Consider the following 14,009-nt stretch of genomic DNA (forward strand, 5'->3'; position numbering starts at 1 on the left):
GAAGATCTTCTCCCATTCTGTGGGTTGCTTTTTTACTTTGTTAATTGTTTCCCTTGCTGTACAGAAGCTTCTTAGTTTGATGAGGTCCCATTTGTTTATTCTGGTCTTGATTGCTATTGCCTTTGGTGTCCTTTTTAGGAAGTAGAGACCTACCCCTAGATCTTGCAGAGTATTTCCAACATTTTCTTCCAAAAGTTTGAAGGTTTCTGGATGTAGGTTTAGATCTGTTATCCATTTAGATTTGATCTTAGTGTATGGTGAGAGATGTGGTTCTATCTTTTGGTTTCTGCATGCTATCAACCAGTTGTCCCAACAGAATTTATTGAACAGACCTTCCCATTTGCCTGGATTGTCGTTTGTCTTTTTGTCAAAGATTATTTGGCTGTATCTGTGTGGGTTCCCTCCTGCTGTTTCTATTCTGCTCCATTGATCTTCCTCTCTATCTTTGTGCCAGTACCAGGCTGTTTTGATAACCACTTCCCTATAGTATGTCCAGAGATCTGGAACTGTGATTACCCCTGCTAACTTCCTGTTCTTGAGAATGGTTCTAGCTATTCGTGGTTTTTTGTGTTTCCAGATGAACTTTTGAATCATTGTTTCCAGTTCCTGAAGAATGTTTTGGGCAATTTGATTGGGATTGCGTTGAATGTATATATTGCTTTTGGCAGTATAGACATTTTAATGATATTGATTTTACCTATCCAGGAGCATGGGATGTTACTCCATCTTTCGAGGTCTGTTCAATTTCTTTTTGTAGTTTTCTTCAAATAGGTCTCCTACATTTTTGGTTAGATTTATTCCCAGATACTTCATACTTTTCTCTGTTATTTTGAATGGTATCTTGTTGTTTAAATCTTTTTCCATCTTGGGGCTGTTTGCATACACTATGGCTGTTGATTTTTGTTCATTAATTTTGTACTCTGTCACTCTACCAAACTCTTGTACAAGTTCTAGCAGGCTCTGTATTGAGTCTCTTGGCTCTTCTACATAAAGAATCATATCATCTGCGTACAGTGAAAGCTTGACTTCTTCGTTTCCCATTTGGATTCCTCTGATTTCTTTTTCTTGTCTTATGGCCTCAGCGAGTACCTCTAGGACTATGTTGAATAGCAGTGGAGAAAGTGGACATCCCTGTCTTGTTCCAGATCTCAGTGGGAAGGGTTCCAGTTTTTCTCCATTCAGTATGATGCTGGCGTTGGGTTTTTCATATATTGCTTTGATTATGTTGTGGATTTTCCCATCTATGCCTACCTTGGTTAGGGTTTTTAGTAGGAAGTGGTGCTGGATTTTGTCGAAAGCTTTTTCTGCATCTATTGATACTATCGTGATTCTTGTTTTTCAGTTTTTGGATGTGGTGTATCACATTTATGGATTTTCGAATGTTGAACCATCCCTGCATTCCAGGGTTGAATCCTACTTGATCCGGATGAATGATCTGTCTGATGTGTTTTTGAATTCTATTGGCTAGGATTTTGTTGAGAATCTTAGCATCGATGTTCATCAAAGAGATAGGTCTGTAGTTTTCCTTCTCTGGTTTTGGGATTAAGGTAATGTTGGCTTCATAGAATGAGTTTGGAAGGGTTGCTTCCTTTTCAATTATTTTGAAGAGTTTGTAGAGGATTGGGGTTAGCTCTGTTCGGAATGTTTTGTAGAATTCTGTAGTGAAGCCGTCTGGGCCTGGTCTTTTCTTTGTTGGGAGATCTTTAATCACTGATTCAATCTCTGCTTCAGTTATGGGTTTGTTCAGGTCGTTTGTTGCCTCTGGGCTAAGTTTTGGCAGGTGGTGTGAGTCTAAGAACTTTTCCATGTCTTGGTGGTCTTCTGATTTGTTGGAGTACAGTGCTTTGTAGTAATTTCTAATTATGTTCTTAATGGTTGCGATGTCTGTCGTTACGTTGCCTTTTTCATCTTTGATGCTGTTAATTCTTGCTTTCTCTTGTTTTTTCTTTGTCAGTCGGGCCAGTGGGGTGTCTATTTTGTTTATCTTCTCAAAAAACCAGCTTTTTGATTCATTGATTTTGTGTATCGTTTTTTTTTATTTCTGATTAATTTCCTCCCTTGTTTTGATGATTTCTTGTTTCCTATTGTGTGTGGGGCTCTTCTGCTGTTGTTTTTCCAATTCCTGGAGGTGTGTGTTTAGTTCCTGTGTTTGGCACCTCTCTTGGGCCTTAACATGAGCTCCAATTGCAATGCGTTTACCCCGTAGCACTGCTTTGGCAGTGTCCCACAAATTTTGGAATGTTGTGTCAGAGTTTTCATTGGTTTCCATACATTTTTTGATCTCATCTTTAATTTCTTCTCTGATCCATTGTTCGTTTAATAGCATATTGTTCAGCCTCCAAGAGTTTCTGTATTTCCTGGGGCATTTTGAATTGCTGATTTCCAATTTCAATCCGTGGTGGTCTGAGAGGGTACATGGTATGATTCCTATCTTTTTGAAGTTATTTAGATTTGCTTTGTGTCCTATCATGTGGTCGATCCTGGAGAAGGTGCCATGCACTGCTGAAAAAAATGTGTAATCTGTGGCCTTAGGGTAAAAAGTTCTATAAATGTCTACCAAGTCCAGTTGTTCTATTGTTTGTATGAGCCCTGTTGTTTCTTTGTTGAGTTGTTTTGTTGATCTCTCTATTGTTGTTAGCGGAGTGTTAAGATCACCCACAATTATTGTGTACATATCTATGTCTCCCCTTAAGTCTGTAAGTAACTGCTTCACGTAGCTAGGCGCGTTGGGATTCGGTGCATATATGTTCACGATGGTAATTACTTCCTGATGGATCAATCCCTTCACCACTATATAATGACCTTCCCTGTCCTTTTTGATATTTGTAAGATTGAAGCCTATATCATCTGAAATTAAGACACCTACCCCTGCCTTTTTTTCTCGTCCATTGGCACGATATATCTTTTTCCACCTCTTCACTTTCAGCTTCTTGGAGTCTTTTCTGGTTAAATGTGTCTCTTGTAGGCAACAGATATTTGGGTCCTGTTTGATGATCCATTCCGTTAATCTGTGTCTTTTGATTGGTGAGTTTAGACCATTTGTGTTAAGAGTTAATACTGAGAGACTGCGATTTTGCCCTGCCATACGTATGTGTTTTTGTGGGTGTTGATATCTGTGTAATTGCCCCTCCTTGTGTGGACTTTAGTGGGGAGACCTTCCTGTTTGCGATCTTTGCTTATGATTTGTCTCCTTTTTTTCTGGATTTAGTGCATTTCTAAGGAGATTTTGTAGAGCTGGTTTTGTGCAGGTATATTCTTCTAATTTCTCTTTGCTATGGAAGTATCTGATTTCGTTCTCAAATACGAATGAGATCTTTGCTGGGTACATTATTCTTGGTTGACAGTTGTTCCTTATTCAGGATTTGGAAGATCTTTGTCCATTCTCTTCTTGCTTGTAAGGTCTCTTCAGAGAAGTCAGCAGTGATTCTGATTGGTTTTCCCCAGTATGTGATCTTTTCTCTGCTTCGTACTTGTCTCAGGATTCTTTCTTTGTCTTCGTTGGAGTGGAACTTGAGCACCATATGTCTGGGTGAAGATCTCTTTGGGTCATATCTGCTGGGAGTCCTCTGACCGTCCTGGATTTGGGCAGGGTTCATGTTCCAAGAGTTTTGGAAGTTTTCCTGTATAATTTCGTCAAGTACCATTTGCATTCCTGACTCTTTCCGCTCCTTCAGGAAGGCCAATAATCCTAATATTTGATTTCCTGAGGTTGTCTTTCATTTCTTGTATGGTCTTATTGGCTTTGTTTAGACTTGTCTCTAGCTGTTTAATGAGCTGGGTATGTTCATTTTGCGTGTCTTCCGTTTCAGAGCTCCTCTCTTCTGCTGTATTTATTCTGTTGGTTAGGCTCTCAATTTTGTGCTCTAAGTCAAGGATTTTACTTTTCATTTGTTGTATTTCTGTGACTATGTGGTTCTTGAATTCCTTGAAGTCCTCCCAATTCTTCTCATTGTCTCTGACAGATTTTGACATTATTTTTTTGAATTCCTTGTCTGGTAGATCTTCCATGTCTTCATCTCGCATCTCTGAAATAGACATTGGCCTTTGATCCTTTGTTGGTGGGGTGCTGGCTCTCTCATCTGGATCATTACCTTTTCTGGTATTTCTTCCCATTGTGTTAGTGTTTCTTTTTGAGAGACCCAGGCACCAGCATGCTGAGGGGTCTCCAAGCGCTATCCTGCAGAGATTGGAGCCTGCAGGCGTGGAGTAGCAGGGTGTGGGAATTTTCAAGGCCCTTTTGGTGTGTCTCTAGTACACTAGACTTCAGGGCGCCACTTCCAAGGCCCAGCAGATTCAAAGCGCACTCTCAGCTCGTCCCCTAACATCTGCGACCACAGGGCGTGGGGGAATGAAGGCACCTTCTGTGTGCGCCCCCTGTGCGTGGGATCACAGGGCACGGAGGATTCTAGGTGCTTTCTTGGTGTGTCCACAGTGCCAGGGACTGCAGGGCGTGGAGGTTCCAGGCGCTCTCTTGGAACACCTCCTGCACGCGGGTCTGCAGTGCCCTCCTGGTATGTCTCCCAAGCACGGGACTGTAGGGCGTGGGGTGTTCCAGGTGCTCTCTGGAAGCGCCTCCTGCACAGGTCTGCCCACCCCAGCGCTCGCAGGGGACCGCCCAACCCAGAGGCGTGCACGGGTTCCTGTGGGTCAGTACCACCCAGCTGTGTGCCAGTCTGCAAGGCATGGGGGAGCATTCAGTGCGCCTTCTGCCCTTCTCCTCAGCGCATAGGACCGCTGTGCGTCACCTCCAAGACACAGTTTTGGCAGTTTCAAGGCACTTGTCCTGTGTCCCCAGATGCTGGAATCTCCGGGGGTGGGGTGGGGTGGGGAGATGTGCACCAAGGATGTTAACTGTGGGAGCCTCGACCCACTGCTACCCCCACCCAGCTCACTCAAACCTCAGGTTCCTGCAGTTTGCCTCTGTTGCTGGCGAGGACCTACGCTGTGGGTGCGGCTCCTGGCGGGTGCAGTGGGTGCAGCGGGTGCTGCGGCTTCAGCGTCTGTGGTGGGTGCGGCAGCTGTCGGCAGTTTCTGTGGCTCCTGCGTCTCCTGCGGCTGCGGCTTCAGCGTCTGTGGTGGGTGTGGCTGCCGGTGGTTTCTGTGGCTCCTGCGTCTCCTGTGGCTGCGGCTGTGGCTCCTGGCGGCTTCACCCAAACGTAACTCAGCAGGTCTGGAGCAGAACGCCGTCTTCCCTGTCTTTTGTTTTATTTTGTTTTGTTTTTTTTCCTGGTTGCTCTTCCGAGTTGTGTGGATTTTTTTGGCTCCACACTGTCCAGGGAACTTCACGCTCCTCTCCCTGCAGCTCTATGCTGCTCCACTTACGCTTTTGTCGCGTTCTATCCCTCTCTGTCTGTGAGCTCCTTCACAACCATCCTCCTATGTCGGCCATCTTGCGAGTCCTATGTGTTTCTTTACTTTTTATCTAACATGCCTTCCAACTGGACCCTTCTACTGAAACAGCTGTTCAAAGGCCACAGATGATTGCCATGTCACCAACAAAACAAAACAAAACAAAACGGAGGCTTTCATTGTCACATGGGACACAGGACACCTCAGTTTCTAAGTCCTCTACTTGCTTGAACTTGGCTTCATTCCTGCCCAGGCAGTGCTTTTGCCATGTCTTACAGATGTGCTGTTGTTCTGTTAGACTGCCTCGCTGGCCCACAGTTCCTTTCTGTATGATAACCTTCCTTGCACAATCCCATCTGCTCACTCTGAGAATCTGTTAATGACTCCAAAATCTACTTGCCACCAGAGGCCGATCTGAACATGCAGCTCTTTGCTCATGAGCTCTTCTCGGATGATCCACAGACATCTTAAATACCAAACAATCTCTTGAAATCCTCAAATTTCATTCACCCTCTGCCTAAACAAGAAACCTAGGATTTTTCTGGACTCTCTCCTCTTCCTCACTCATTGCTTATTTTCCCTCTCCCTTTAGATGTGAAGCACCAAGGACGAATTTATTGGAGTCCTTCGGTCCCGACAAACTGTCAGCACGATGTTGGCCCCTTTGCAACAGGCACACACTCCCACAGCTCCCTCCCTCCCCCAGCCAACACTCCTTACCTTTCCCTCTTTGAAGTGCTTCTTGAGCTGCTTCTGCATGGCAGTCAGCTTCTTGGACTGCACCCCGCTGTATGCCAGCAGCATGCCACCAAACTGCCTCTCTGTGATTCTCCCATCCACAGGGTCATGGCGTTCAAACTGTGAGCCAAACAGAATGCGTATTCTTGAAGTCAAATGGAAAATATTTTTCATGTGGAATGTTCAACTGTTAGCAGGAAACAGTTGAGGATTTTATTTTTGAACTTTAATTCTCCAAAAGAAAATATGAAGAAGAAGATCTTATTCGAGATCCATCAGTAACTATGACTTCAGGAAAGACACCCACCTGCTCTGGGTTTTAACTTCCTCAAATGTAAAACAAAACTGTTATAGCACGTCATATGCCTCACCAACCAGGAACAATCTTGTGGGGATAAAAATAATTTGAAAGCTCCATATGGACTCATGCCATTTCAGTAATAGGTGCAATTTAGATCATCCAAGTCCTTTGTTTCTCAGAGAAGGCTTAAAGTTTAGGCAATAAGTATGGATTTGATTAAATAAGAATGCATAGTCAAACAAGGTCCTCAATTTGTATTTAACATTGTCACACATTTAGATATTCAAGGGTTTCAAAGAGGGGCAATGCATTTTCAAGTTTTCCCCCAAAATGGTCACCATTATTAGGGTTCAGGGAAAAAAAATGTACACAGCAGAAGCTGCCTCCATGAGACCTGCTTACCAGAAAGCTACCAAAAATCATTATACACATCTAAATAGATAGGTGGAAAGGTTAAGTCTACAGGGCCCCTAGCTAATCTAAGTGGTATCAGAAAAATGAGATTTTCATTAAAAAAAAAAAAAGAAAGAAAGCTCTTATTCTCTGCTTCAGTATTAATGGTACAAGTTCATAAGTTATACACAGGGTTGAGATGGCCCAGGCAAATGATTTGCAGATGGTAAAATAAGACATCAGAATTTGAAGATATTAACATATCTACATGATTTCACTGGAAAAAAAACAGATTCCTACATAGTAGGGAATAGATGATGTTGCTAAGTAAAGCTCTAACACAGTGTGAGTCACAGAGCGGGGTACAAGAAAGGAGGAAATTCAGTTTCTATCCTTTGAGACATCAGCACAATCCAGCAGAGAGACAAGACACATAAACAAGGCACAGAGTAAGGCAGTCGGTAATCAAGAGTGAATTCTCTTTCCATCCTCATTTCCTCAGTCCCCGTGGCAAACCAAACTGTACTTAACTTGCTTCCTCACTGGTGAGGCTGTGCCAGTGAGTAAAACAGGAACCATTTACTGAGTGAGTACTACAGGCCAGGAACTACACCCGAATATTCTTTTATCAATCAGTAAAATGACTCAATGTGTTAGCTGCACTTTGCGGATGAGAAATGGAGGCAACATCATTGGAATGTGTGACAGAGCTGAGATTCAGATTCAGCCATGTCTGGGACCAGAGACTATCTCAATATGATACAGGCTCATACTTCTAGGTGGCAGTACACATGTACCTTGTAGGCCAGTGCAACATTGCTCTGGATAAACTTATCATTGCTATGGGGTGCACAGGTCACATTTAAGTGAAAAGCAAACCCATTTCTGAAGAAATCAGCATCATCAATATGAAGTGAAAGCCTCTTTTTCCATTCAACCACTCAATATATTTTATGTTTGTTATGCCATCACTTCTACAGAGCTGATTAATTTTTGACAATACCAGAAGTTCTCAGGATTCAATTTAAGGTTGACTGATGGCTCAATTCACCATCCTGAAACAAACAGAGGTCAGACAAAGTTTTGAAAATCAGTATGCTTTCTGCAATGTTTATGTCGGGTTTTCAGTAAAATCTAATACTTGGGTAAAAGCTGGTAAAAGTTCCTTGATGGGCTGCTGCAAGCCAAGGCAAACAAGGCTGGGGTCCCTGCTCTCCAGCCCAGGTGTCAATAATTTAGAGCATTCCTTTCTGCCTCTATCTGCAAAACTGCATAGCTGGGGGCAATCCATATGCTTGACGTAGATGAGTTTTCGGCTCTTTCCCATAAGATGGATTTGAGGCTGAATGCTTTGTGTGCATCACACTGGCAGCAGCCGCAGCTTGCTCAAGGCTAATGAAAGGCCTGCACTCTTTGCTTCTCACAAGAGCACGGAGCCCAGACCCCTTCTGTTATGCTTCAGAGACAGGACAGGCAATTTCTAGTGGAGACACCGAAGTAACTATTCCACTATGTGAATGAATATTTCTACTAATGTTCCTTGGTAATGGGTTCTATTGTTACTATTTTTAAGTAACTGAGGTCCAAAAGGACTTAAAAATCATCAACTTCAGCTCATCTGTGTAGTTTGGCCATGTTAAACCTCACTACTTTGGCTCTGGGCAGAGGCTGTCCTTTAGGCTTCTAGCTTCATCTTAGGAAACACCAGTGCCTTATTTCTGAAGTCTTAAACATGGCTGCAGAGAGCTGTAGAGAGCTGTTTCTCTTTACTCACAAAGCTGGTGATGGAAACAGAGCACAAATGTCCTATTCACTCGACATGTATTGAGAAGACTTACTGTGCAAAGGCAAGGGAGCTTCAGATAATACCTCAAGAATCTCCACTAGGGGTAGATTAAAACAATACTTATTTATTTTATTTAAAAGGCAGAATTATAGGGAGATAGAGAGAAGGGAGGGAGGGAGGGGAAAAGATAGAGAAATCTTCCATGCATTGGTTCACTCCCCAAATGGCCATAATGGCTAGGGTTAAAGTGAGCCAAATCCAGGAGCTTCATCAGGGTCTCCCATGTGAATGGTAGGGCCCCAAGCAGCACTTAGGACATTTTCCACTGTTTTCGCAGGCATAACTGCAGGAATCTGGATTGGAAATCAAGCAGTCAGAAGTCAAACTGGCACTTTTATGGGATGCTGGCATTGCAGGTAGAGGTTTAACTTCTTGTGCCACAATGCCAGCCACTAGGAGTAGACTTTCAAAGGGAATAGTTACAGTTCCTGAGGCTCTAAGGAACAGGAGTGTTAGCCTAAACTTGTACAATCCTGTAGGTGCACTTCTGGGGTGCCATATGTATGCAATCAAGGACCAAAGACAGGGGAGGGTCTTTGGGGCAACACATGGGTCATCACAAAACTATCACATAATTGAAAACTTACAGGTCTGGAAGAAATTCAAATCACTGATTTGCATCTTACCTAGCCAAACATATGTTTCACTTCTGGCTGAACCTCCTGTGTTTCATTTCTATGACAATTAAGGAATTCTGCTCTATTGGCTCCTGAGGCACACAGCGTGTACACTCCAGTGCACCGCCCACCACCTGCACTGCTTCTCTGTATTCGGAAGAGCTGCACAGTTGAGCCTTTCCTTCTGTACTCACTGCCACCTTCTCAAAGGGATACAGCTGTCCGACTCCCTGCTGTTCTCCAGGGGACTGTAAAGGTGGCCAAGAGGGGCCCGAAAAATGGAGCCAAAAAACTGTGCGAGGCTTTGCAGGATTCCTGTGCCTCTCATTTCCACCCCTGCTGTTTGTTGAGAGAAGGACAGATGGTCTACACATACCTGGATGAAATAACTGCAGGAAGACACAAAGCCAGCGAAAGGACATGTATTAGGAACGGAATAAAGAACGAGACGAGAACAGCCAAAGACAAAACAAATCTGGGTCTCTAAGACAGGTTTCTTGTATTAAAGACTTTGAGGTTAACGTATTCCAACAAATGCAAACTTTAACCTTGCCTTTTTTCATACACTTACCTTTCAGGAGACCTTGTCAAAACCCCATAATAAAATCCTTCCCTCAAACAAGCATTCAAATATTTCAGAATAATACTTTTGGGGGGGGTGGCGCTAAGCTTTTTCTGACTTCTGAGCTGCACAACACAAAACTGCATAGTAAACTCAAGCCATGAGGCTGAATACATCTGTTTTTCAATCTGACAGTGAATGGCTTTTACATCATCCCCCTGCTGCTACTACCAGAACTCTCAGAATAACTTTCTGTTAGGTCCATCAAAGGAAAAATGATTCCAGGCAAAGCTCTCTTCTATAAACACACCCAGTGCGCCTGAGACACCCACTTCATAGTTTGAAGTGAAGTCTACATTTCTGCAATTGGCAGAGGGCACCAGGAGAGAAGACAGGGAGCCTGAACTTTCACCACTGCCAACACCAACTGGCAAGGGGAGGCAACATACTTCAGTGCTTTCAGCAAGGGTCAAAATAATTCATTAGAGTCTTGGACCATGTGATTCTAGACCACCAAACTGAAGTGTTAGATCACCTTACATCACCTGCAAAGATCGCTTCCATTTGAAGATTGTTTTTAAGACAGTTATGGTTGGTTATCAACTGACTAAATGGCATGAATCTTGATCATATAAAGCAGGAAAAGATGAACCTTCCATAAAACAAAACCAGAAATAAATCCAATACACATTAAAAGTTAGCTTTCTTAAAAAAAAAAAGTTAGCTTTCTAATCTGACAGCCAAAACCAGAAAGATAGGAAGATATTTATTGTAGGATAATAAAAAAAATCCAGATTTATTTGACTTAGTATATCAGGAAAAAATACTTTAGAACTGGAAAAGAGTTTCAAGGTTTGATTAACTTTGGCTTTATTCCACAGAAGGTAATATACTGAAGTGACTAAGAATATGGTGTTTTGGAAAGACCTGGGCTTGAACCTGTGCTTGCTGCCATGTGCTTTAGCACTCAAAGGTTTCAACCTCTCCTCATCAAAAATGGGGGACAACAGTCATGATCTCAAAGTGGGATAATACACATCAAAACATTAGCACCCTGTCTGGTGCCTGTTTAGCAATGTATAAATGTAGCAATTAATGTTCTTATCACCATGGTATCACTGTCCAAAAAGCTAACAGCCTTGACTGATTCTTAGCATTAACTAAGCTCAACTAGTACTTCTCATCCTTCTTTTTCTTACTGCTTTTGCCTAGTCTTTGCTTATAAAACACCACTTTCAAACTGGAAGAGCAGAAAGAGTAAATGCAAGAAACTTTATTACTCAACACATGAATGACTTCAAGATTAAACTCTTAAAGCTGGTTGGAGCAGTACACTGACTTCAGTCCTGCACTCCTGTCACACTCACCAGATAGGAGATTTGGCACAGGGGAGCGGGTCCATAAAACATGTACAGAACACACAGAGGAAAAACCCAGTCAGCTCAACACTTCTGGAGGGGTGCGGGTGTGGGGGAACATTTCCGATTGGAGGCAAGGAATGCTTCCTCATTTATCCCTTCATAGTCTCTGTCCAAGATGCTGATCTATGTAAGAACAGTCTTGAGAACAGCTAACCTGTAACATCACAGTGCTTATTACCTGCAAGCTGTTTTCATATTGTGCTTCTCACAATGCTACACACCAGGTGCTACTATTATTCTGTTTTATAGAATAGGAACCATAGCCAGAGAGAAGTTAAATAACTTGCCCACACAGTAATTAAGGGTGTGGGGGGGGCAGCTTTCTCTTTGGTCTCAGTTTCTGATCTGTTCTTATTTTATTTAACATTTTTATTCTACCTGCTGAGTTATTTCCTAAATGCACACTACAGCCAGGGATGACCAGGCCAAAACCAGGATACTGGAAGTCAGTCTGGGTCTCCTATGTGGGCTGCCCAAGCATTTGAGCCTCCCAGGGTATACATTAGCACATTAGCAGGAAGCTGGGATTGAAAACAGAGCTGGGACTTGAACTTGATTTGAGATGCAGGCAACGCTTTCCTATTTTTACTTTATTTTTTAAAGATTATTTATTTTTATTGGAAAGTCAGATTTACAGAGAGAAGGAGAGACAGAAAGTTCTTCCATCCACTGAATCACTCCCCAAGTGGCTGCAATGGCCAGAGCTGACCTGATCTGAAGCCAGGAACCAGGAACTTCTTTTCTGGGTCTCCCATGTGGGTGCAAGGTCCCAAGGCTTTGGGCCCTCCTTGACTGCTCTCCCAGGCCACAAACGGGGAGCTGAATGGGAAATGCAGCAGTTGGGACTGAAACTGGTACCTATAGGGGATGCTGGCGCTGCAGGCACAGACTTCATATTATAGGTTGTGGTGCTGGCTCCTAAGATATCTCTTAACAAGCAGGTATTTGTATATCCAACTTTGGTTTTCAGTAACATGAAGCACCTTTCATTATATATTCCTGTGAGACTCAAGAGGCCCAATATCACTTAAAGTTCAAGGAGATTCTCCTTTCCTTATGCTATCTAAAGGGATTTAGAAACCAAAAGACTTGATGGGGAAAAAAACAAAATGTTCCAATTTTAGGAGGGAAGACTCATCACAGTAGGAAAGCAAACGAGCAAACTGCCATATTCCAGCAACATTCAGGTAAGAGAAAATAGCAATCTGCCTTCATCTGAGTCTCATTTCTGTAGACAGTGAGCTCTGGGGTGTGGGGCCAAGGTGAACACACAGGAGACTGCCACACCCTTTCTGTCTTGGCATCTTTGACAGCTTGTCAGCATCCATGAGAATGGCAGATTTCATTTGCTGGTTACTCCACACCTAAGACTCCTTGCAACAGGCTTGGTGTGCTGCTTTGACGTAAAGGTGAGGAAGGAAGTAGCCAATGTGAAGAGCTGTTATGAAATAGGGACAATATTGAGATAGTTTACTTCAGCCTTGGTGATTCATAACTGAATGTTTCCTCATTACTGAGAATGACTGAATAAATAAAAACAAAAGTAAAGAAATAGAAAAAAAAACCATGTCAGATAACCTTAACAAGCACTGTTGAAGACAGTGGCAACAGTTTTTTCATCTTTTATCTGCTAAAGGGAGAAAACCTTCTAAGTCAGTATTGTCTGTTGATGATAAAAATATCATAATCTGTCTAACAGGCAAGGAGAGTACATATTTTTAGTACCCAGTAGGATGTAAATTAGTCATCAAGCCATTAAAACACAAAATATAAATTCCCCCAAGTTGTGGTGATCATGTGGATAATGCTTTCTCATCGCAGTAAAATACAAATATAAAAGCCTTCTATAGCGAGGAAAATTCAATATAGGTGTGACATTGTGTGTTCCAAGGGAGGCTCCCATCAGCTGTGACAGGTCCTGGAAACACTGTGGCTCTAAAGGGAAGACTTGTTTGTCCCATGTTCTTGTATTTTCTTCATGTCATTTTCCCTGTCTAGGATGTTGTCCCCCTTCATCTATTTGTATAAACCTGTCCTTCCCTGAATTAAACTTCTCTCTTTTTAAAAATATTTATTTATTCATTTTGAAAACTATAGTTACAGAGAGAGATGAAGGGATAAAAGGAAGTGAGAGAGACCTTGCATCTGCGGTTCAGTTCCCAGATGGGCCAGACAACCCTGAAGCCAGGAGCCAGGAACCTCTCCTGGGTCTCCCGCATGGCTGCAGGGGCCCAAGCACTGCAGCCTTTTTCTGTTACTTTCCCAGATGCATTAGCAGGAAGCTGGTTGCAAAGCAGAGCATACAGGACTCAAACGGGTGCCCATATGGGGATGCTGGCACTACCAAGTGCCGGCTGGTGCGGTGGCCTAGCGGCTAAAGTCCTCACCTTGCACGCACTGGGATCCCGTCTGGGTGTCGGTTCTAATCTCAGCGGCCCTGCTCCCCATCCAGCTCCCTGCCTGTGGCCTGGGAAAGCAGTCATGGATGGCACAAAGCCTTGGGACCCTGCACCTGTGTGGGAGATCCAGGGGAGGCACCCTGGCCCCTGGCTTCGAATCGGTGCGGCTCCGGCTGTTGTTGCCCCTTGGGGAGTGAATCATCGGATGGAAGATCTCCCTCTCTGTCTCTCCTCCTCTCTGTATATCTGACTTTCCAATAAAAATAAATCTTTAAAAAAAATGCCTAGTGCTAACCTGAACTTTTCTTTATTATTCCAGAACATGTCCAATTTTCTTGAGTTTTCAGAGCTATGTATTATATTTTATTTTCTGAAAATGGATT

General features: G+C 43.1%; 1 protein-coding gene across 1 annotated transcript in view; it reads right to left on the reverse strand.

Annotated features, from left to right (window-relative positions):
• Positions 1 to 14,009, reverse strand: part of MICU1 (mitochondrial calcium uptake 1) — a 149,119-nt gene that overhangs the window by 26,414 nt on the left and 108,696 nt on the right. Inside the window, exon 9 of the mRNA XM_058671974.1 lies at positions 6,070 to 6,207. Within this exon, the coding sequence (XP_058527957.1) occupies positions 6,070 to 6,207 (138 nt within the window). The remainder of the gene's footprint in view (positions 1 to 6,069; positions 6,208 to 14,009) is intronic.

Source organism: Ochotona princeps, chromosome 13 (assembly GCF_030435755.1).
Source record: "Ochotona princeps isolate mOchPri1 chromosome 13, mOchPri1.hap1, whole genome shotgun sequence".
Classification (NCBI taxonomy): domain Eukaryota; kingdom Metazoa; phylum Chordata; class Mammalia; order Lagomorpha; family Ochotonidae; genus Ochotona; species Ochotona princeps.